Below are 25,681 nucleotides of genomic sequence, written 5' to 3'. Positions count from 1 at the left end.
GTAAAAATGTTTACAGTTTGAAATGATTTAAGTTTAATTAAAAAGTTAGTATAAGCTACAGGTTTGCAAATAAAAAATATTAAATAATTACAGTCTAAAGATTGGTCATTATTCTTCTTGGTATTGAAGAAACCAGTTTTAGATTGAGGCTTTCATTTTATGAGGCTTTCTTTCTGAAATAACTCCTTAAGATCTAAAGTCGTGATTAAAAAATTTTTTTTGTTGGTGTACACATTGATTGTACAACAACTGTTGGTATTCTGAGTTTGCTTAGTTAAAATTTTTTGTACAACTTTTCTTAAATTGTTGCTAAACTTCTATTAAAATTGTAGAAATATCAGTTCCATAAAGAAGCTTCTATTGTTGTAATTTGAAATGTGAATAGGAATTGTTTTGAGAATAATGGGGTCTTTTTCAAAGTTTTGTGCACTTTGTGAATAGTACTCTCAGTGCTTTCCATTTCATAAGCATTGAAATAGAGATTTAAAGTGTCACTTAGGGAGCAGGTGATTGCAATTTCAGACATGATAAAATCAATAAAGAAATACATTTAATATGAAAGAGAATATAACCCATTGCTTAAGAAGAATATTGGTAGCTTGTAGTTCTAGGGAAACTAGATATTACCTTACAAAACATAAAGAGAAAATGAACCTTACTGGCTGGAATTAGTTTTTAAGTGACAACTGTTTGATTTTGTAAACTGTAAGTAGAGGGTAGACAAAAATTAGAAATTAAGAAGACTTATTTTGTTTATAGTATTTACATTAATGTTATTATTATAATTCAGATTTTATTGTTTTTAGAGGTAATTCCTAAATAATAATTCACTTTTAGGATTTTGTTCCTGTGTATGTTTTAATATCCACAGGTAAGAGTTAGTAATTGGTTTTTGCACGCTAAAGAAATGTATTCAATTAATATATTTCTATTTATTTGTACTCACTGCTGGGAATACACGTGCACCCCCTATCTGAGTATAGTGAGGCAATTCAGGTAATTCTGGAGCACTAGTTAATTGTACTGCGATACACAGCCAACTCATGAGTAGGTGTCTTCTGAACAGAATTGATAAAGTATGCTTGACAAATCTTTTCTGCTGCTTATGGTGAAATGTGGATTCTACTTAATAGAATAGAATGTCTATTGGTATAAACCAATAGACATACCAAAGAATGTCTTTTGGTATACACCAAAGACAGTGCCCCCCCCGCCCCACCCCGTGTATCAAAAAGCAAAATAGAGGCAAAGCATTCCTAATTCATTCAGCAAACATTAACTAAATACTGGTTATATTCAAGCTGCTATGTAGTGTTGTAGAAATAATTTGAAACATTTAAAACCAGAACTGTGCATTGTTCTGACATTCTTGGACACTTCAGTTTTTCATCATTTTAGCTCTAGGAATAGATACATGAAGATATCTTCTGAAGATGCTTAAGAATTTGTGTTGTTGGAAATTACATGTTTTAGCAGAGTAGAATAGGATTATACAGCTTGAAAAGGGATAATGCTTGAAGTGACTTATTTAGATATTGAGAATTACACATGGAAAACAAATGAGTCCCATATGTTAGGTTCATAAGAGCAAACTGTTGTTTGTGGAAATGCAAGAGCAGTAAGAGCCAATTAAAAAAAAACAAACCTATTTCCTGAAATTTAATGTATATTTGTTTTTAAGGGTCTGTATTACCTTTTGACCTGAGTTGAGAAAATGTTGACTAATTAAATAATTTGTTTCACATCTTCCTTGTTCTCAAAGGTTAAAGGAGTTTTTTCTTATCTTTAAGCTGACATAGCATTTCGTAGTTGGGTGGGAATGCTGTAGCTTGTGCTTTCCTTACTTTAAAGCAGTTGTTACATAAAACTAGTTGCTATGGTGGTATTTAATTTCACTAAGAAGATATAAGAAAATACTGTGTTTACGTAGAGCTTTATCCTTTGTATACTGTCTCATTTTGGCTCTTAGAACAATTCTATGAAGAAGGGAAATTATGAATTATTGTCCTTTCCTTGTTAGAGATGAGAGAACAGGCATAGGGAGGTTAGACAATAGACCCAGTGAGTGGAAAATCTGGGACTTAAACTCATGGGTCTTTAAGCCCTGGGCTCTTTCTAAAGTTGATTGCGTGTACCGTGTATAGTTCACAAATACTTTAACAGACAGCTAGAGAGAACCCAGTTAAAAATATGCTAATCCTATACTCAATCAGCCATGTGTTTTGAAACATACAATATGCAAAGTTGTGCTTTGTTGAACATATGGTGTGTATTTTCTGTGGCACTTTACAAGGCTCTAAGGATATGCATAAGCTGTGAAACACATTATTGTTATTGCATCCACAGGAAGGGACAATTCATGATTGATATGGTGGGATATGATACAGAGCATTATATACTATATCTCTGTGGTTTTCATAATGTGTCCTCATATCTCTTGCCAAAAATCACTTAAAAGATTCGTTTTTTATCTTAAGATATTATGGTTACAGGGACTTCCCTGGTGGAGCAGTGGTTAAGAATCCGCCTGCCAATGCAGGGGACACGGGTTCGAGCCCTGGTCCGGGATGATCCCACATGCCGCAGAGCAACTAAGCCCGTGCGCCACAACTGCTGAGCCTGTGCTCTAGAGCCTGCATGCCCTAGAGCCTGTGCTCTGCAACAAGAGGAGCCACTGCAAGGAGAAGCCCATGCACTGCAACGAAGAGTAGTTCCCGCTCGCTGCAACTAGAGAAAGCCCACGCGCAGCAACGAAGACCCAACCCAGCCAAAAAAAATAAAAATTAAAATTAAAAAAAAGATATTATGGTTGCAAATATCATCTAGAGTATATATATGTTATATATTTAAATGTATTTATGCAATAAGTTATATATTAAATATATGTAAATATAAGTAATACAGTTGTATGTATATATCATTTATGGAAGTAAAATTATAATTTTTGATTTACTTGTTTAGTTCGTGAGAGCACAGTAGTGGTATTTAATTAGAACATGTAAACGGTTACACAGTTTTAATAACTCTCTCACCTCAGTAATTGTTTTTATTCAGTGATGTTGGAGAAATAAGAAACTTGCTTTTAAAATAGGTTCCTTGTGGTTATTGTCCCTCTTTAAAGAGTTTCTGGTCTCTGTTTTGAAGTATAAAAGTGACGCATAGAAGGATGTATTCATCTCATATGGGTGTGCAGTTGAATACCAAACATTCTTGAGCTTATTTTGTAGATTCCATTTAGATTTAACCACTGACATGAAAATAAATGAGAGCCTATTTTATTGAATGAGTTATCACTAATGTTGGAATTCAGGTTTAAAAAATAAATCCGTTATGTATTTCTTTGCCAAACTATGATCTCCATTGGTAAAGTACCTTTGGAAGGAATTGCCCAAATGTTGCATATATTGTTACATCATTTGCAATAATTGTTCCTTTATCTTCCAAAATGATGGTTTCGAGTAAAGGAATATTGGGGGTATTTCTTCTCTCATTACATTTTGAGTAAAGTGGAAATTTGTAATAAAAACAGGTAATTTGCTGTTTTGTGTTGACTTGTGCTGTTTTCATCCCATTCTTTCTCTGAGGCAAAAGGTATACACTATTTTCAGTTTCCAGATAAACTAGTGCTTTGGTTGGGGGGTGGGGGGAAAGACCCTGATGCATTTCTTTGTGCCTTAAAAGTGCTAGAAAGTCACCTTATATGTATAGAAAAGAACAGTGTGTTGGGGACTTTTTATTTTGAGGAATCATGGAAGAGGAAAAGTATTTAGAACACTCTCTAAAGTTAACTACTCATTAGTAGAGAGAAATTCTTCCATTTTGTAAGCCAAGTCTTACAGCAAATGCATTGCAACATTACACATATGGTAAAATTATAAGCAGCTTTTTTTTTAATGCTTACACAAACATTCCTGAGTTTTTTCTTAGCAGAGGAAGGTATACCATTGGTGCAATTTGATCTACGTGAATTATGGATCAAAAATAAGTTTCTGAAAATTTAAAGCATCTGGTCCATTTGTACTGTAGTTAATTTTAGTAGTTTACAGAGCAGTCTGTGATCACTGTCTTCTTTGCCTATTGCACAGTGCTGAAATATTGTAGCTATCATGTTTGTTTGTCCTCTCAAGCCAGGAGGACTAGATTTAGCACCTTGTTTACTTGGCCAAGATCCTAGTTAAACACAAGTTCTGCAGAGGATTACAGTATTTGATAGGGGAATCTCCCAAAGCTGCTTTTGTGGATCTGATCCTGATACGTAGTTTCACTTTTTTTTTTTCAAACTGGTGGATGGGGTGTTTTCCCCCTTGGCATTCAACTATACATTTTGTTAAAATACTGTAACAAGTGTGTCTGACTGTCAAGAATCCAGATAACGTCAAGATTTCGCCCTTAACAAATTGTGCTCTCATGGACTGTAAGGTGTCATGGTCATTTCCAAATGTGCCATCATACTATTTGCTGTTAGAAAGCTTTGATAATTTGAAATTGGTATTTAAAAATAAGTTGCATAATACATATTATGGTCAACTCCATCCATATCTACTGTACAAGTGAATCTGTAACAAAGTTCTGCTATTTCCATTTCAGACAAATGTCACACAAAATATTCAGGAACAAAGTAAGGAGTTTTGGTTTGGTAGTAATTTGTAACAAGTGTGCTAACAATAGTAGTAAAATAAGTTCAGACAAAGCTTTGGTGCTGATGTCTCATGACCTGGGCATTAAGAAATAACCAGAAGTCTGATGGCACAAATTAAGTCATGAAATTACAACTCAACATGTGCAACTTGTCACTGTTACACAATTTGCTGGTGCTCACGACTGAATAGGCTATATTTGAGTTTTAAATAATTGATGAGAAGCTTGTACCTGGGTATAATGTGTATAAATGAGCAAGCTGGCCTGTCATTGTTTAATCTGTGTTCATCAGCGGTTTACATTCTAAACAAATTGGAATGAACTACAACTCAAAAAGAGCCGCTCCCATCTTTGTTCAATGGGATTAGATAACAGGACCTGGGCTAAAACCTTGGAGGAGCCAGCTAGTCTGTAAGCTACCTGAGAGCACCGGCTTTGTTTACTGCTACATCTTCAGTGCCTCACACAGTGGCTAGCATGTAGTAGGTGCTTCAGTACATATTTATTGAAGATTTGAAAAAAGAATACTTTTGTTAGGGAGGAAAGAATTCAGCGCATGGGTTAGAGAGAGTTACAGGAGAAGTACTGCAAACTGAAGGCAGAGTGTTTTAATGAGAGTCTAACTTTGCAGAGTATGTGAAGAAGATGAGGACCAGGAAAGATGACTAATGAATGACTCCTTGGAGCAGTTTTCTTAGAGCAGTGGAGGGTGTGAGTGAATGAGGAGAGACGACGTGGAGGCGAGTGGAGACTACAGTTTGCAGGGAGTTGAACCGTAAAGGGAAAGAGAGATGACTTTTTGAAAGTAAGGTCACATGTAGGACCTTTTGAATAAGCAGATGTGGAAATATATTGGGGGAAAGGAGAATAATCATAGGCTATATTGTTCTTTATATATTTGAATGCTAGGAATACTTTCAGTGAAGAGTTCTGAGTCCATTTTATCTCTTGGCTCTGTTTAATACAGTAGCCCCTCTGTATCCTTGAGTTCCATATACAGGAGTGTAGAACCTGTAGTTCTGGAACCCGGGAATACAGAGGGTCGACTGTACTATTGCATTTTATGTAAGGGATTTGAGCATCTTTGGGTTTTTGGTATCTGCAGCGGGTCCTGGAATCAATCTCCAACCGATACGGAGGGATGACTATAATACTGCTAGCAGTCAGAGGTTTGAACAATATCCTTTGCAGTAGAAATAACACATTTAAGATGTTTACACAGCAGGTGTTGGGCTTTTATTGATTTCCCCTGTAATGCGGCTTTTGTATTTTTCTTTTAATCACATAATAATGTATCTTAGACGCTGACCACTTTAAGACACAAAATTAGTTTTTTAAAAAATTGGTAATTTTCTCTAGTTTCTCTGTACTCTGCATTTAAACTTAGGTTATTATGTATATTCTAGGTCCTAAGTGGTCTTTTTGAATTACTGTAATCTTTGATTTTTAAAATAATTACAGGAAAGGATTGGATTTTAAATAATTATGAAAACTAGTGAAGTTGACTTAGCTTACTTGGTAGACTGAGAAGCTTGATGAATTAAAACGATTTGTTTCCAACCCAGAAAACATTCTGTCTTAAGTGTTTTAGCAATTTATCTCAGTATGCTTTTGGGTGACAAGAGTCTATTTTGAAGTTGAATAGGCTATGGGAAGTCATACAGGCCATCTAATAAGTTGTTGGGAATGATTGCTAATTGCTTAATTCTAGGGCTACTTCATTATTTCTTTTTTTTTTTTTTTTTTTTTTTTTGCGTTACGCGGGCCTCTCACTGTTGTGGCCTCTCCCATTGCGGAGCACAGGCTCCTGACGAGCAGGCTCAGCGGCCATGGCTCACGGGCCCAGCCGCTCCGCGGCATGTGGGATCTTCCCAGACCAGGGCACGAACCCGTGTCCACTGCATCGGCAGGCGGATTCTCAACCACTGCGCCACCAGGGAAGCCCTTCATTATTTCATATGTATGCTTTCTATTAAAAAAAACTTATTGAGTGCTTACTTTGTCTTTAAAGATTTAATCTTGACTAAATGAAGTTACTTAGTATTCCTACACACGTGTTTTCGTTTGTCTTCTAATTTTAGTTTTTTCCACATTTTACTATCGTCTCATTTGTGCCTCAGGATTTGTGTCACGTGTACGCAGCAGTGGTTCATGTGAACAGCAACTCACTGTCTGACACACATCTTTTTGGGGAAACAGTGAATCTTCAGTGCTTGTGGAGTCTTGTATGGAGACCGTCCTGAAAAAGAAAGTTGGAAAGGACAAATTCAGGCAAGGTGTAGTCATTAAGATGGAATGAAAGAGGAGTGGGAGTGATAGTCTAGTAGAACAGAAGAGAATTCATGTGCTGTATAAATACTCTCCACCTCTTTCGGGTGGATGGTATCTGATACTATCCCTGTTTTACAGCTGAAGAAACTGAGTTTGTATCTTATGTCACACAGCTGTTAAAAGTGTATAGAATCTGATGTCATGTTTTCTGATTTTAAATTTTATATTATTTTCTCTGTAACACATTGTTTCTAAGCCTTTATATTCTTAATTCTTGATGCTTATGCTATTGAGCTGCCATGGCAACTGTTTAGGAGTCTGTTCCTTTCCCACACCAGTAGTTAGCAAGTAGTATCAATTTGAGAAGTTAAAGAGGCAAGGCAAGCTGTTATCCCCTTAACAACGCTAAGGTGTGGCTTGGACCCTTCATAGTGATATACTTCCTCCATTGAAATAGTAAATGAGGGTTGACACAAAAGCTTCCTCTTAAAGCCCTAAATTAAAGAGTCTGTAAACTTTTTTAATGAAGTTACTTTTCTGTAACATTTTTATTGAGATGTAATTTATGAATCATAAAAATACATCCATTTAAAGTATACAGTTCACTGGTTTTAGTATATTTCCAGAGTTAAGCAGTCATCACCATGATCTAAGTTTAGAGTGTTTTCATTACCTCCAAAGAAACCCCATGCCCATTAGCATCTGTCTTATTCCCCTGTCACCCCAGATCCTAATGATCTACTTTCTATCTCTATACATTTGCCTATTTTGGACATTTCATGTGAATGAAATCATATAGTATGTGGACTTTGTGTCTGGTTTCTTTCACTGAGCATAATTTTCAAGGTTCACGCATGTTGCATGTTATCAACACTTCATTCCTTTCTATTGCTTAGTATTCCAGTGTATGAATACACATTTTATTTATTCATCAGATGATGGACATTTGGATTGTTCTACTTTTTGGCTATTATGAATAATATAGTACTGTTATAAATATTCTTTAGAAGTTTTTTGTTGTTGCCGTTTTTAATGTGATAAGACATACATAACATAAAATTTGCCATTTTAACATGTACAATTAAGTGACATTAAATACATTCGCAGTGTTGTGCAACCATCACCACTGTCTATTTCCAGAATTTTTCATCATCCCAAACAGAAACTCTCTACCTAATAAACAATAGCTCCCCATTGCCCCCTACCTCCAGCCTCTGGTCTAATTTTCGTCTCTATGAATTTACCTATTTTAGGTACCTCATATAAGTGGGATCATACACTGTTTGCCCTTTTGTGACTTTTTTTTCCCCCACTTAGCATTTGTCTTCAGAGTTCATTCATGTTGTAGCATGTGTCAGAATTTCCTTCCTTTTTAAGGCTAACATTCCATTGTATATATATATATGTACCACATTTTGTTTATCCATTCATACATCAATGAATATTTGGATTGTTTCCACTTTTTTGGCTGTTGTGAATAATACTGCTGTGAACATGGATGTACAAATACCTGTTTGAATCCTTGCTTTCAGTTCTTTTGGGTATATACCCTTAAGTGGAATTGCTAGGTAATATGGTAATTCTGTGTTTAACTTTTTAAAGAGCTGCCAAACTTTTCCACAGTTGACTGTACCATTTTTCATTCCCACTAGCTAGCAATGCACAAGAATTATAATTTCTCCATATTTTTGCCCCCCCCCTCTTTTTTTTGATACTAGCCATCCTAATGGATGTGTTGTATAGTACCTCATTGTGGTTTATGTACAGGTTTTTGTGTGGTGTATGTATTGTATTCTCTTCTGTGTATGTATACCTAGGAGTAGAACTGCTGTGTCATATTGCAACTTTAACGTTTTGAGGATATGTCAAACCAATTTCAAAAGTAGCTGAACCATTTTACATTCCTACCAGCAAGGTATGAAGGTTCCAGTTTCTATTATGACTTTTTGGTATTAGCCATCCTTTTGAGTGTGAAGTGGCATCTTGTGGGTTTTCTTTTTTCTCATTGTGGTTTTGATCTGAGTTTCCCTAATGGCTAATGATGATGTGTGTCTTTTTATGTACTTATTGGCTATTTGTGTATTTTTTTTAAAGAAACATGAGTAGTTTTTAATTTATTTATTCATTCATTCATTCACTTAGGCTGCGTTGGGTTTTTGTTGCTGCGTGCGGGCTTTCTCTAGTTGCAGCGAGCAGGGGCTACTTTTCGTTACGGTGCCCGGGCTTCTCATTGCAGTGGCTTCTCTTGTTGTGGAGCACGGGCTCCAGGCACAAGGGCTTCAGTAGTTGTGGCACGCAGGCTCAGTAGTTGTGGCTCACGGGCTCCAGAGCACAGGCTTAGTAGTTGTGGTGCACGGGCTTAGTTGCTCCGCGGCATGTGGGATCTTCCCGGACCAGGGATTGAACCTGTGTCCCCGCATTGGCAGGCGGATTCTTAACCACTGCGCCACCAGGGAAGTCCCTGTGTATCTTTTTTTTTGAATAAAGAGAGCCGTCAGATGCCTTGGAAAGGTCAAATTAAGGTAAAGATTTGATTATTAGGAAGGAGCATAGGGAGAGTGGTCCCTCTGGAGTTGTGGGTGTCAGAGAAGGAGGAGGAATGATTGGGTGCATAAGAGGAGGAGTTGAGTGGAAGATGAGGGAGAAGTGGTGACATATGTTGTCAAGAATACTTTGAGAAAGCTTTGCTGGGAAAGGAACAACCAAGAGTTTGGTTACCTATATGAAAGGAAAGTTTGGAGGAGTTTTTGTGGTTGTCATTATTGATGTTTCTAATAGCAATACTTGAGTATATGGCTCAGAGGAAAGAGCCAGTGGAGAAAGAGAAGTGGAAGATAGGAGAGAGGGGGATAATTGGTGGAACATGGCTCTAGAGGAGTTGGGGTGGGGGTGGGTGGGTGAGGGAGGGATGAGGGAGATAAGACCCAGGTGAAGTTATCAGTCTTGGACTAGAGAAAGGATACCTAGACATCTGTGCATATAGGGAAGAAGGAAATGATGTCTGGGATAATAAGTTATTTATGTTTGATTGTGGAGAGTGGCTGAGATCAAAGGGAAGAGAAGCCTGCTGTCCTATATTTTCTCTTTGGAGTCAGAAGTAATGTCACTTGAGGTAAAGTGGCTGAGTAGGGAGTCTGAAAAAAGTGGTAAATAGAAGATTTTCAGGTAGCATTGATGCCTACAAGAAATAGATGGTGGTGAATCTATGATAGCATCATGAAGTTGTCTTAATTTCTTTTCCCATGAAGTCCTCAGTGAGCAGAGTATAGGAACAAAGAAGGCAGAACTGGTTAGATTATCCCAATGTTAGGAGTTGGCAGCTTTCTGAATGTGGCAGGAAGACAAAGGAGTGAAGTTCAGGGTATTAAGAATGTGCTTGAAGTCTTAGGCCATGGAATTAATACTGAGGACTTAAAGTGAAGCTACATGAAAGTTCTTATAGCAAATCTGTGCCACCCTTCCACCCTCTACTTTTAACTCCTTACACAGGAAGCATGGGCAGGACATCCCTTCTCCAAAATTAATTTTCTTCCATGCTCAAAAATAGAAACAAATATTTTTACATCTTTTAACTTCCTTCCAAGTTTATCATATATTTAAACTTTTAGAAAAGCTTGTTGTCAGTATGGGTTGCACTTGTTAATTTTTTTTTTACACTTTCAGTATGAGAGAACTAAAATAAATATATGTATGTTACATATGCCACGTTGTTTTCTTCTTACTGATTGTTTTTTCTTACTGATTATGTGAAATAGTCTTTCTTAAGTAGTAGATACTTAATACTTTAAGCAAGGACATGTATGTTTGAGGTGAGAATTATTATCATCTTTTTTCTCCTTGCAAATATTTGTACATTTTCCAGGATACAGATAATAATCCCCCCCTAAAACAAAACAAAACAAAATGAAACAAATTAAAATTCCCCTGTAAGTAAACCACTAGAAATAAACATTTTTTATATCCTTCCCCATGTGTATGGGAAAGATTGGATGGGGAGTGGGGATAATGTACTTTTTCTTTGAAACATGTATGCTTGGATGTTAATTTTATTTTTTTAGTTATTTTTGAGATATACATTTTAAAGTAATAACTAGAATTATGACTTACAACATTATACCTTCTACTCTGCCATCTTGGTTCCTCCCTGGATATTAATTTTATAACTCTTTTTTCTTAAAATCTTAATACATGTCCTTAATATCATAAATATTTTCCATGTTATTAATTGTTTTTTTTTTAGCATTTTAAACTGTTGCTTAGTATTCCATCTGCTGATTTAAATCAATTCCTCATTTTAGGACAATTTACATTATGTGTAGTTTTTCATAGTTAAAATAAGCACTGCTTTGGACATGCTTGTAGCTGACTCACTTTACTCATTCTTAATTATTGCTTGGTGAAAGGTATATATGTTAAAAAGGAATCCATAAATGTTATTTAAATTATTCAAAAAGTACATACAAATATAATATGTATTATAAGTATACTCAAGCTGTACTGACTGATGCTATTGAGAAGTGAAAGTTTCCTTCCTGTTTCAGCTCCCTGAAGTGCCCACCTTTCACGATTTTGTTTTTTGTTCAAATGGATACTATCATAATTCTAAATAATATTTGATGCCTGCATTACTTAACTTTTAACATTAAAGAATATTGATTATTGAATAATTCTTGAGGGAATTTGTGCTAAGGATAAGTGGGAAAAGATTAACGCAAGGAAAATTTAGAAAGTACATAAATACCAAGCAGTAGGGGGACAGTCAAATCAATTACTCAGCCATTAAAAATGTCTTTTTTTTTTTTTTTTTGTGGTACGCGGGCCTCTCACTGCTGTGGCCTCTCCCGCCGCGGAGCACAGGCTCCGGACGCGCAGGCTCAGCGGCCACGGCTCACGGGCCCAGCCACTCCGCGGCACGTGGGAGCCTCCCGGACCGGGGCGCGAACCCACGTCCCCTGCATCGGCAGGCGGATTCTCAACCACTGCGCCACCAGGGAAGCCCCAAAATGTCATTTTTTAAGAGTATTGAATGACTCAGAGAAATGTGTATGATATTGTTGAAAAATATAAATAAGTGAATCCTGCCAAGCATAAAATTAGACGTTCAGTATAGGGACTTACCTCGTAGTCCAGCGGGTAAGACTCCAAACTCCCAATGCAGGGGGCTCGGGTTCGATCCCTGGTCGGGGAACTAGATCCCTCACACATGCTGCAACTAAGAAGTCCGCATGCCGCAACTAAAGATCCTGCATGCCACAACTAAGACCTGGCGCAGCCGTAATAGATAAATAAATAAATATTTTTAAAAATACGCTTATTAAAAACATACATAGATTCAATATAACAGTTTTTATGTGTATATATGTTTCTGTACACACACATACACTTACACACATACATATATATGAAGAACTGAAAAGTTATTTACAGAATGTTAATCTTATGGTAATAGAATTGTGGTTGTTTCTTGTTTTTTTTTTTACTTTTAATTGGAGTATGGTTGATTTACAATGTTTTGTTAGTTTCAGGTGTACAGCAAAGTGAATCAGTTATGCACATGCATATATCCACTCATTTTTACATTCTTTTTCCATATAGGCCATTACAGAGTATTGAGTGGAGTTCCCTGTGCTATACAGTAGGTCCTTTTTAGTTATCTATTTTATATACAGTAGTGTGTATATGTTAATCCCAATCTCCCAATTTATCCCTTCCCCCCAGCTTGTGGTTGGTTTTAAAATTTTTTTTATACATTGACCAAATTCTCTAAAATGACTTTTAAAAATGGGATAATATCACTAAAATAAAGTAATATAAAGATACTGTATTGATTTTTGTTTGACTGTTTTACCGAAAAAGGCCACAATAGAAAATATAAGTGCCATATAGATCAGTTAGCTGTTCAGAATTAGAAAAGCCGTTTTAGAGCCACATACTTCTCTCCAAGCCTTACTCCTTCACTCATAAATACTGGTCAGAAGGAGTGTCGTTCCTGTGAAAATGACTAAACAAAAATCTCACGAAGATAGTAAAGAAAGCAGAAAATTTATCCTCAGAAGCATTTTCACATTTTAAGGAGAGGCAGTATTGTAATGCATTTATTTACTTGGTTTAACTTAAACTTAAAAATAAATTATTTGACTATGTGATCCCTAAATTATTTTGAAATTCCATGTAAAGAAATCCCATAGTAACATGCTATCCCAAGTTCTTTATTAATAATAACACCATTAACTTTATAATGATGAAATATATTTGTAAGAATCTTAAGGTCGCTTACATATTTTTAGTTATCTTTTTATTTATTCATTTTTTTTTCTGCGGTACACGAGCCTCTGACTGTTGTGGACTCTCCCGTTATGGAGCACAGGCTCCGGTCGCACAGGCTCAGCGGCCATGGCTCACGAGCCCAGCCGCTCCGTGGCATGTGGGATCCTCTCGGACCGGGGCACGAACCCATGTCCCCTGCATCAGCAGGCGGACTCTCAACGGCTGCGCCACCCGGGAAGCCCTATGGGTTTGATTTTTATTTTACTTTACTAATGACTAATGATGTTGAACTTCTTTTCGTGTACTTATTTGCCATTCATATGTCTTCTTTTGTGAAGTGTCTGTTCAATTACTTGCCCATTTTTTGTTAATCAGGTTTTTGTCTTACTATTAATGTTACTGAAAGTGGGAGTGTGGCTGCTCCCTGCTCTGAAGCCAATAAAGAGGCATGGTGGAAAGGAAGGTTTGTTTTATTTTGGGGGCCAGCAGAAGGGGGGTGGGGGGTGGACTCCTGCCTATAGGCCAACTCCCACCCACTGAGCTTTTATAGGTGAAAAGAGGGGACTACCTGCATAAACAGCATAGTCAGCTGTGACAGTCACCTTGAAATTGGACATGTGGTGGTCTGATCAGCATCATCTTGTTTGTTTTAAGTACAGTTAATCTTCAGTTCCAGGGTTGGTTTGTTCCCATTTCTTTGAGGCCAGATCTCAGAATTGTGGCAGCTTATGTCGTGGCTGCAGTCTGGTCGTCAAGTAGTTAACTTCTTCCACCTGGTGGGGGTTTTAGTATCTATAAGACAGCTCACAGGATATGGCTCAGAATACTATTTGTAGCCCTTAAAGAGGAACTAAAGGTCCTTGACTATGCTTAATGACTAAACTATTTTGTTGTTGGTGGTGGTTTTTTTTTTTTTTTTTTGGCAATACGCGGGCCTCTCACTGTTGTGGCCTCTCCCATTGCGGAGCACAGGCTCCGGACGTGCAGGCTCAGTGGCCATGGGTCACGGGCCTAGCTGTTGCGCGGCATGTGGGATATTCCCGGACCCAGCACGAGCCCGTATCCCCTGCGTTGGCAGGCGGACTCTCAACCACTGCGCCACCAGGGAAGCTGCATGACTAAACTATTATTATTTAGTTTGTTGGACTGTTTTCCTTTGTTTCTGCATTTTCTTACTTCTCTGATTAAACTTATTCTTTGGCTGAAGTTTTTCCACACACAAAAGGCTGGCTGAGGACATGGGGGCAAGGACCATAAGGTCCTGCTCCGTTTCATTAAGTTATAAGCATTTGGTGTATTTTTTGGACCCAGTCCTTTATCAGAAATTTTATATTTTTTTCTCTCAATCTGTGGCATGTCCTTTCCTTGTTTTCTTTTCAAGAGAAGTTTCTAATTTTAATGAAATCTAATTCATCAGTTTTTCCTTTTATGGATCATTCTTTTGGTACATATCTAAGAACTCCTTTGTAACCAAGGTTACAAAGATTTTCTCCTATGTTTTTCTTTCTAAAAGTTTTATAGTGTTGTTCTTGCTTTCAGATCTAAGACCTGCACCGTGCCTGCCTCTTGTCTGTGCTTATTTGAGATCCTTTCTCACTCTTCCCATTTGGTTCTTTTCTTCCTTTTCTGCCTGTTTCTGGCTTTGCATACCTTCTGATCAGAATATATCCTGTTGCCTTTTCTGGGGACTCTGAGTTCCAGTCCTGTCCCATTTCTTCCTGGAGGTCAAAATACATTGGAAATCCCCTTTGATTTTGTTACGATAAGAAAAAGTCAATTTTTATTTTTTTATTTTTCAACTTTTAAAATGAATTATTTGTTTTCTAATGCTGGTCCTGCCTTTTAAACAAAATTTTAAATTATTTTTTAAAGTTTTTGGCTGCATTGGGTCTTCGTTGCTGCACACAGGCTTTCTCTAATTGCGGTGTGCGGGCTTCTCATTGCAGTGCCTTCTCTTGTTGTGGAGCACAGGCTCTAGGCACGTGGGCTCAGTAGTTGTGACACGCGGGCTCTAGAGTGCAGGCTCAGCAGTTGTGGCGCATGGGCTTAGTTGCTCTGCGGCATGTAGGATCTTCCTGGACCAGGGATTGAACCTGTGTACCCTGCATTGGCAGGCTGATTCTTAACCACTGCACCACCAGGGAAGTCCCCAAAAGTCAGTTTTTAAAAGTCAGCTATTGGATTCTCTTAGGTTTTCTATATAAATGATTTTACTTAGAAATAATAATTATATATTCCATTTCACTTATTCTACTTAATATTTGTCTTACTGCATTGGTCAGGTATCTGGTAATAACGTTGGTAAGTAGAAGCAACACAGGCATTCTTGTCTTGTTCCCAGTCTTAACAGGAATGAGTTTCAAGTTTTGTTTTTTCCATTAAAAATGACATCTGCAATAGGTTTTTAGGAGAAAGCCTTTAAAAAGCTAAAAAAATTCCCTATTTCAAGTTTGCTAAGAGTTGATTCCATCTGGAGAAGAAAAAACTTAACTTTATTAAATGCTTTTTCTTTATCATTGATCACCCAATCTCTCATTCTTTGCCATTAATGTGGTAAATTACAGTGAAAGATTTTTTAAAACACTGAAACTCCCTTTCACTTTTATGATTAATTTAACTTAGTCACAATGTACTATTTTTTAATACTTTGCTAGATTTGAATTCTTTGTGTTTTTCAATGTCATAAGTCAAGTTGGCCAATATATTTTACCTGTTTTTTGTTTTCAAAATTAAATTTAATGGCTTGGCTTTTTTCTTTGTTCTATAAGAAGTTTTATGAACAAGGATTTTCTGTTCCTTGAGAATTAAATAGAACTTGCTTGTCAAAAAAAAAAGTCAGCTATTGTTCAGTAATAATAACAGTAATAGTATTCGTGGCTTCTATTTATTGAAGAAGTATTATGTGCCAAGTATTGCACTGAATGTTTTGTGTTCAGAAATTTGTTTAAGTGTTAACTGATCTAAGATAGGCACTGTTTCTATATATGTTACTTGCTTAAGATTACATGGCTATTGAGTTGGGCCAATATTGGATCTTCAGATCTGACTCTAAAGCCTGGATTCATGAAGTTTTAAAAAAGATTTATTTATTTTATTTTTGGCTGCATCGGGTCTTAGTTGCGGCACGCGGGCTCTTTGTTGTGGTGTGCAGGCTTTCTCTCTCTAGTTGTGGTGTGCAGGCTCCAGGGTGCTTGGGCTCTGTAGTTGGGGTGTGCAGGCTTAGTTGCCCTGCATCTTGTGAGATCTTAGTTCCCTGATCAGGGATTTAACCCGTGTCCCCTATATTGCAAGGTGGATTCTTTACCACTGGACCACCAGGGAAGTCCCATGAACTTTTGTGATATATTGAATATAGTTGAATTTTTAAAATTATGGTAGAATAGATACATAAAACTTATTTTAACCATTTAAGTATACAGTTCAGTAGTGTTAACTATATTCCCATTGTTGTGCAGCTAATCTCCAGAACTCTTCTCATCTTGTAAAACTGAAACTCTATACCCATTAAACACAAACTCCTCATTCCCCTACTCTCTCCAGTCCCCAGCAACTGCTATTCTGCTTTCTGTCTCTATGAATTTGACTATTTTAGGTGCTCATATAAGTGGAATTGTACATCATTTGTCTTTTTGTGACTGGCTTATTTCATTTTGCATAATGTACTCAACATTCATCCATGTTGTAGCATGTGTCAGAATATCCTTTTCTAAGGCTGTATAATATTCCATTGTGTGTGTGTGTGTGTGTGTGTGTGTGTGTGTGTATGTATCCATGCATACATACATGTGTATGTATACACACACACCTTATTGTGTTTATCTATTCATCCATCAAAGGATATTTAAGTTGCATCCACCTTGGGCTATTATGAATAATGCTGTTATGAACATGAGTGTACAGATACCTGTTTAAGTTTCTGCTTTCACTTCTCTTGGGTATATATCCAGAAGTGGAATTGCTGGAGCATATGGTAGTTCTATTTTTAAATTTTTTTGAGGAATAGCCATACTATTTTCCAAAGTGGCTACACCATTTTACATTCCCACCAACAGTGCATGGAATTGCAGTTTCTCCACATCCTCACCAACATTTATTTTGTTTTTTTTTTCCTTCTTTTTTAAAATAATAGCCATCCTAATGGGTGTGAAGTTTAAATAGACCTGATTTTTAAATTCTTCCTGACTTTCTTGGGAAGAATGAATAATTAATAAGTATTATGTATGCATCATATAGTTAACGAATTGAATTATTGATATTAATGTTCAAAATTATGAGACAGTCATGGATTTCCCTGGTGGTGCACTGGTTAAGAATCCACCTGCCAATGCTAATGCAGGGGACACGGGTTCGATCCCTGGTCCTGGAAGATCCCACATGCCGCGGAGCAACTAAGCCTGTGTGCCGCAGGTATTGAAGGCCGTGTGCTCTAGGGCCTGTGCTTGGCAACAAAAGAAGCCACCGCAATGAGAAGCCTGCGCACCGCAACAAAGAGTAGCCCCCACTCACCACAACTAGAGAAAGCCCACACACGGCAACGAAGACCCAACGCAGCCAAAAATAAATTTTAAAAAATAAAAGTAAAAACAAAAAAGAGACAGTCATAATAGCCACAAAGTTGAAACAAATCAAATGTCCATTAAGTGATGAATGGATAAAATATAGTACATTCAATGAAATATTTTTTGGCAATAAATAGCATGTGCTGATACATGCTACAACATTGAAAACGTTATGCTAAGTGAGAGAAACCAGATATAAAGACCATGTATATATGGTTTTATATATAAAATGTCCATAATACATATATGTATAGAGACAGAGAGTAAATCAGTGGTTGCCAGGCTCTGAGAGGTGGGTATAGGGGAATTCAGAATGGCTGATAATGAATATGGATTTTAAGTGCAGAAAGATATGTAAAAAAATTTTAGGCAATGGACTGTCTTGTTTTCATCTCCTATTTGGAGTGTGTACAATTAAAACTTCGCAAACATTTTGAAATTATAGGGAACAGAAGTGTTTAGAACATGATTAGGAAGAAAACAGAATTTAGAAATAAGTGTTATATATAGTTAGTTTTTCCCAGTGGCAGATTTTCTGTAACTTATTAAGTTTTAGCAACACAACATACAATATAATCTAGTTGCTTTTAAAAATTAAAACTTTAAATATGATTCAGTGTACAGCTTATTTGGAAAATAATTACAGAATTTCAAATTGAATTTATTAACCCTAGAAGCATTTAGAAATGAATGCTTAACTTGGTAGTGTTTGAAAATTCATGTCCCCTCACCCCCTTAACTTGCATTGTGCAAATGCTTCAGTGTGCTAGAAGTTACTCACCATTTGGTTGAGGAAGAAAAATCTAATTCAGTTGCTAACTTAAATATAATCTTTAAAATAATTTCATATAAATTTAGTCACATTGTTTGCCTTGCTGTGATTAGCAGATCGGGTTACAGTGCTTAGATTAGGTGATTTTGCCACAGAACATCAGGTATGGAGAAATTCCATTAGGATTTATTTAAGTTTTGAAAATATGTCATTGATAGATCATTGCCATAAACCTATACTATTTTTAAAAATTTATTATTTGTTTTTATTTTTGGCTGTGTTGTGTCTTCGTTGCTGTGCATGGGCTTTCTCTAGTTGAGGCAAGCTGGAGCTACTCCTCGTTGTGGTGGGCGGGCTTCTCATTGTCTTGGCTTCTCTTGTTGCAGAGCATGAGCTCTAGAGCGCAGGCTCAGGCCTGCACAGCTGCTCTGCTGCATGTGGGATTCTCCCAGGCCAGGGATCGAACCCGTATCCCCTGCATTGGCAGGTGAATTCTTAACCACTGCGCCACCAGGGAAGCGCTGTACTGTTATACAAACAAATGTTATAGTTTCAAGGTACAGAGTCAGGAAGAGATGACTTTCTGCTTCTTAGCAACCCTAAAACTTTGGATTTGTTTTGCCTTAAATCTTTGAGCAAAGAAGACAATTACTTATTTTTCATATTTACTACGATAAATGGACAAGGCCTTTACTCTTCTATTTTTAACACCTGTATGAATATGCAGTACATTTCTATCAACTTTATCTTGTAAGGATAGTAAGAAGCCACCATAATCAAAAAAGACTTAAAAAATCGCAACCCACCCAGTCATACTCCACCAGACATGCATTTTTCTTTTGGATATTAGGTATTGCTTGTTCAAAAGTAAAAAGAAATTTGCTTTCCGGGAAGGAAAGTTCTGTCTGAGAGCTAAATGCCATAGAGTTCCTATCTCTTTTTTTTTTTTTTTTTTTTTTTTTTTTTTTTTTGCGGTACGCGGGCCTCTCACTGTTGTGGCCTCTCCGGTTGCGGAGCACAGGCTCCGGACGCGCAGGCTCAGCGGCCATGGCTCACAGGCCCAGCCGCTCCACAGCATGTGGGATCCTCCCGGACCGGGGCACGAATCCGTGTCCCCTGCATCGGCAGGCAGACTCTCAACCACTGCGCCACCAGGGAAGCCCGAGTTCCTATCTCTTGATAGGAAATTGACTCTTTTATGAAATAACTCACTGTTTTCAGCTCTTTCACTGCTTTTACATGCACATTTGTAACATTGAAGGTCTGATAACTAAACCTTTGAACACCTTGTTCAGAAGATAACATTACTTTTAATTGTTGGTTTGTGAGAAGTGCCTTTGACTACTTAAGGTGCAGCATTTTCTGGTCTCTTGCTCATGGTTGTGTTCCTGGAAACCACATTTGTGGTTCCCTGGGGGCAGCATCAAATAATCCAATAGCAGCTGTATCAACAGAGATGTGCTTGTGTATTATTATCATTATTATCAAGTACACTGAGGATTGGACATTTTGCCCCAAAGTACTGACTTTGTTATCTGGAATAGTAAGGGTTTTGGCAAAGTTCAAAAAGAAACCAAAGATTTTACACTGAAAAATGCAAAAATTCTAGGGACTTCCGTGGTGGTCCAGTGGCTAAAACTCCGTGCTTCCAATGCAGGGGGCCTGGGTTCACTCCCTGGTCAGGGAACTAGAACCCACATGCCACAACTAAAGATCCCACCTGTCACAACTAAAGATTCTGCATGTGGCAACTGAAAGATCCCGCATGCTGCAACGAAGATCCCATGTGCCGCAACTAAGATCTGATGCAGCCAAATAAATAAATATTAAAAAAAAAGAAAAATGGAAAAATTCTAGTTCTTCATTAATTTGGTAAAAAGAATTTTATCTCATTAAATGGTGTTTTCAGTTCATTTACACAGTTAATCATTTAAAAGTATGGTATTTATTAAGAAAGATTCCATTACATTTTCTTCGTGTAATGATTACAAACAATCCTTTGAATTCTAACAGGCTGTCATGTACATTTTGGCCAAATAGAATAGATAAACCCCAGTCTTTATCAACTATAGACCTTAATTAACTGTCTCAACAGTAGACATGACGTTTCTTTCACTTTCTGGTCCAACACTTTGGTTACCATATAGCAAAAGAACGAAATGTTTCTTGTGTGGTTACTAGCTAGATTCTTAAACATATGAGTTTGTAGTAGCTTTGTTAAGAAATCTTTGAAATTTGATCACTGCTTTTCTGTTGAATATGAACCCAAGTGATTACATTTTCGTTTAATTCCTTTCCCTTAAGGGGGCAACACTTTGGGAAATTTATCCAGTTAAACTAATATTCTTGGAATCCTATGAGTAGAGGAAGGGATTTACATTATCTTATTGAGAGAATATAATGGGAGTAATTTATTTTCCTCAAAAATGACAAAATCCTGGTTTTCTGATCCTAGTGGGATGCTCTGCCTTTTAGCCTGCTCCAAAGAATTTTAGAAATTGGCTAAGTTAGGGATTTTTATTTGTACAGATTTCTTATGTATTGTATACTAAAATTGTAAACAGGGCTTCCCTGGTGGCGCAGTGGTTGAGTCTGCCTGCTGATGCAGGGGACACGTGTTCGAGCCCTTGTCTGGGAAGATCCCACATGCCGCGGAGCAACTGGGCCAGTGAGCGACAAATACTGAGCCTGCGCGTCTGGAGCCTGTGCTCCGCAACAAGAGAGGCCGTGACAGTGAGAGGCCCGCGCATCGCGATGAAGAGTGGCCCCCAATCGCTGCAACTAGAGAAAGCCGACGCACAGAAACGAAGACCCAACCCAGCCAAAATTAAATAAATAAAATTAAATAAAAAAACAAAATTGTAAACAATGACTAGAACCTTAGCTTTTGAGAATTCTGAGGGAATTAGCTATTTTAAGTAGTTATTTCCTGGCTAAAAAACAATTCATACCTTTGTGAAAGTTTTTTTTTAAAGTATTAACCATATACAAATGAAAATAAAATTTGTTTCATACTTACTTTTCTCCTTAAACATAGTAGAATAAACACAACTGCTTGATGATTTACTTGATGATGTGGTATTATTTTGCTTTAATATATAATAAATACAGTGATGCCGTTAGAGTTTTTTTCATTCCTCTAACAGTTATTGAATATTCACTGTAAGATAGGTATTGTTCTAGGCATGAGATCTGTATAGTTTTGTACTAGTATTCCCATACCTTGAATTCTTGGCCCAATTTTATGGTTTCTCCTTCTTGCCACTATCTGGCATAATGTTAAGAGTATACATTCTGGAACCAGACTGTTAAAATTTGAATCCTAGTTCTACTGCTTACTAGTTGTGTGACTGACTATAAGCTATACAACCCTGCTTTGCCTCAGTTTTTACATCTGTAAGCTAGGGCCAGTGATATAACCTGTTTCATAGGGTTATTGCAAGAATTTAAAGGCATGTGAAATGTTTGAACGGTGCTTGGCACAAAGTTAGTGCTATAGAAAGTTATTAGTCATTATCACTACTATATTACTATTACTATGACTTCTCAATGCTGTTTGCCCTGTTTCCTGTTTTTAAATTTCTTTAATCTTAGCAAACAGATAACTAAGCTTGCTAGAACTAAGTGTAAAATAAGAATAAATTGACTGTATGAAACCTGAGATTTCCTTTCAAGAAAACAAAATGTGGTGTATGCCTTGGCATTACATTTTGGCTGCCAAGAACCTTTCTTCCTTAGACATAACCTTTAATAGGTCATACTTATGAATAAGTACTGAGGAAGGAAAAACAAGAAATAAAATTTATCTTAATAAATGGGACTTGTTTTTCAGGGAAAAAGATCTTGAAGAAGCTTTGGAAGCAGGAGGTTGTGATCTTGAAACATTGAGAAATATAATTCAAGGGAGACCACTGCCTGCTGATCTGAGGGCTAAAGTTTGGAAGGTAACTAGAAACTGAAACAAATAAAATGTAATGACTTAAGAATAATATTTTAGAATTTTTATTTTCAGTTGTCGTAGTTGCAGAAGCACATGCCACACTTAGAAAATTTATCAGACAGAGCAGCTTGCTAAAATGTGTGTTTCTGTAGTGTTTGGTATATTTAATAATTCAGGTTTTGAAAGGCATTGCTTTCTTTTGTAGCCATTAGACATGATGTTTATGAAGATTGTTCAGTGAAATGGGAAAATGCAACCAATGAGTAAAATAGGGTATATAATTGCAGATATGGAATGATCTCAGCTATGTTTTAAAAGAAAAAGGGAGAAGAAACAGGTCTCTGGGTGTTAGAATTACAGGAGATTTTCCTTTGCTTTATTTTCTGCTTCAGCTGTTCTCTAGTACATGTGTATTATCATTTTTAAATTTTAAATTAAGATTTTTTTATGATGAAAAAAGAAGTAGTTCCCTTTGTTAAAACATGTAAGCAAAGGATAAGATAAAAAACCATCTGTTATCTACCACTTATAGGTAAAACACATAATAATGCCTTGGTGACACATCTTATTTTTTCCACTCTGCACATATATATGTAACAGAAATGGAATTACAGCTGTATATAGCATTCTGAATGTTTTGTTATAGAAATTTAAAACACATACAAAAGTAGAGAGAGTTGTTAGTGAACCCCCATTTACCCATCACTTAGCTTTTTTTTTTTTTTTTCATCACTTAGCTTTAACTGTTACCAACATTTGGCCAGTCTTGTTTGATTAGTATTCTATCCTTTCCTCCCCACCCCGCCCACTGGATTATTTTAAAGCAGATCCTTGGTAGCACACTAAAGTATTTCAGTATGAAAGTCTAAAAGATAAAGACTTTTAAAATAACCATAACACTCTTAAATTGAAAAGAATAGTAATTCCTTAATGTGTCCTCACATGGCTGAAGGGACAAGGGAGCTAACTGGGGTTTCTTTTATAAGGGGGCTAGGGGCTTCCCTGGTGGCCTAGTGGTTGAGAGTCCGCCTGTCGATGCAGGGGACACGGGTTCGTGCTCCGGTCCCGGAAGATCCCACATGCCGCAGAGTGGCTGGGCCTGTGAGCCACGGCCGCTGAGCCTGCGCATCTGGAGCCTGTGCTTCGCAACGGGAGAGGCCACAACAGTGAGAGGCCCGCATACCGTAAAAAATAAATAAATAAATAAATAAAAATTTATAAGGGGGCTAATCCCATTCATGAGTGCTCCACCCTCATGTCCTAATCACCTCTCAAAGACCCTGCCAGTAAATATCAAAACATCGGGGATTAGGTTTCAACATAAATGAATTTGGGTGAGGGGACACAAACATTCAGTCTATAGCATTAATGATGTTTGCTTGAAATAAATTTACATATATAATTATGTAAATATTTTGTGTAATTCATTTAATTCACTGGATTAACATGAAGTAGTAAAATTTGATATAGATACATTACTTTGTAATCATTGAAGTGTGCATTATTCCTAAATTCAGGCCTCCATTATTATAGCATATTTTCCAAGAATGAGAAGTAACATATGAAGCTATTTGCTTTTTTTAATCTTTCTTCCAGATTGCTCTAAATGTTGCAGGAAAAGGAGATAGTTTGGCATCCTGGGATGGTATTTTAGACCTGCCAGAACAGAACACTATTCACAAAGATTGCCTGGAGTTTATTGGTAAGTTTAATAATTGTTTTCAAACAGTGAAAAAATTTTCAAATAATCATTTTTGGATGGAGGAGTTGCTCTTTAGTAGAATGAACTTGTTATAATTTGGGATATGTTGAATTTGTAAAGGGCTAATAGCTTTAGAACTTCTCTTTTGAAATTCTTATGAAATAATGTCTAATATTTTAAGAGAGTCTGATTTTTAGTGTTTCTTTTGCATTATGTTTGATTAAACATTAACATATTTATGTTTAATTCTTCAAGTACCTTTACAGTTTTGTGGCAGTTTTAAAATTGTTTTTTGGATAATTGAAGATCTGTATGATTGTATACAGTCCTCAGATTTAAAGGGGCTGTGTTCCAAAGTTTATCTGTAAGTCATAAGTCATGATCTGCTATAGAAAAAGTATTGTCAATCATGGGTGAATAGGTTTCCAATCACCCCACAAGGTCTTTTGAAGATTAAATTAATTTGGTGTATATTTTTCTTTTTAAATTAATCTATAGTCTATTGGTCTTTTTGTTTCTTTCTCTGTACATTTTAGTTAAATTATTGACTAGATAGGCTAACCTCAACAGAAACATTATTGCTGATGTGGGCAAAGTAAAGGGAATTTGGTGGTGGAGAATGAATCACTTTCCCTCCCCTTAACAAAGCTATAGTGGCAGCCGCCCATTATGGGGTAGATGATAATCCGTTAATTGGAAAACACTTTTTTGCTTTCCAGGAATGCGGGTTATGACTACCTTTCCTCCTTCAGATTGTCCATTCTTGTATATATCTATATGTTATATAGATAGATATAAGTTATATATCTATCTGTATAACATATATATAGGTCAAGTATTATTAAGTTAGTAAATACTGAATAGCTAGTGAATATGAATAAGTATATGGAAAAATGTGCTTTTATGTAGTTCTATTTTGCCCTTGACATGCTCTAAATACAGTAAGATAGTATTGTATGTTTGTAACCCAGTATTTTGTCCAATAACTGAGCATCTAACAGGCCCTTGGTAACTTTATTTTGACACTTATTTTTTAGATCAGCTTTCAGTGCCCGAAGAGAAGGCAGCAGAATTACTTTTGGATATTGAATCTGTAATTACCTTTTATTGTAAATCACGTAACGTTAAATATAGCACGTCCCTTAGCTGGATACATCTACTCAAACCGTTGGTGCATCTTCAACTGCCACGCAGCGATTTATACAACTGCTTTTATGCTATCATGAATAAGTACATTCCCAGGTAAAAGATGATTTAGTTATTACACTTTTAAAAATGAATAAATGTCTAGTTTGTTTTGAACTAAAGTTGTTAGATTTATTTTGATGGTAAAGTAAAAGGTTCAAATAATTTTTAAGGTTGTTTGAATCATACTTGTTATTTGACTTTATTTTTGTGGTTATAAACATTTTTTAAGGATTCTTTAGTTAAGAATTTATGCAATGGAATATTACTCAGCCATAAAAAGGAACGAAATTTGGGTCATTTGTAGAGATGTGGATGGACCTAGAGTCTGTCATACAGAGTGAAGT

At 36.6% G+C, this 25,681-nt stretch overlaps 1 protein-coding gene across 6 annotated transcripts in view; it reads left to right on the top strand.

Annotated features, from left to right (window-relative positions):
* Positions 1-25,681, top strand: part of TBC1D23 (TBC1 domain family member 23) — a 64,154-nt gene that overhangs the window by 3,525 nt on the left and 34,948 nt on the right. For 2 of the 6 annotated variants that reach the window (XM_067034802.1, XM_067034803.1), the window contains 4 exons: positions 6,759-6,909; positions 22,340-22,451; positions 24,044-24,149; positions 25,187-25,391. In XM_067034802.1, the coding sequence (XP_066890903.1) occupies positions 6,866-6,909; positions 22,340-22,451; positions 24,044-24,149; positions 25,187-25,391 (467 nt within the window). In that variant the 5' untranslated portion in view covers positions 6,759-6,865. Of the gene's footprint in view, positions 1-6,758; positions 6,915-12,504; positions 12,545-13,238; positions 13,424-22,339; positions 22,452-24,043; positions 24,150-25,186; positions 25,392-25,681 lie in introns of those variants that run through there. The other 4 variants (XM_067034801.1, XM_067034804.1, XM_067034805.1 and 1 more) reach the window with 4 other exon arrangements.

The sequence above is a fragment of the Kogia breviceps genome, chromosome 5, assembly GCF_026419965.1.
Source record: "Kogia breviceps isolate mKogBre1 chromosome 5, mKogBre1 haplotype 1, whole genome shotgun sequence".
In the NCBI taxonomy this organism is placed as follows: Eukaryota; Metazoa; Chordata; class Mammalia; order Artiodactyla; family Physeteridae; genus Kogia; species Kogia breviceps.
This window is presented reverse-complemented; position numbering and strand designations above follow the sequence as displayed.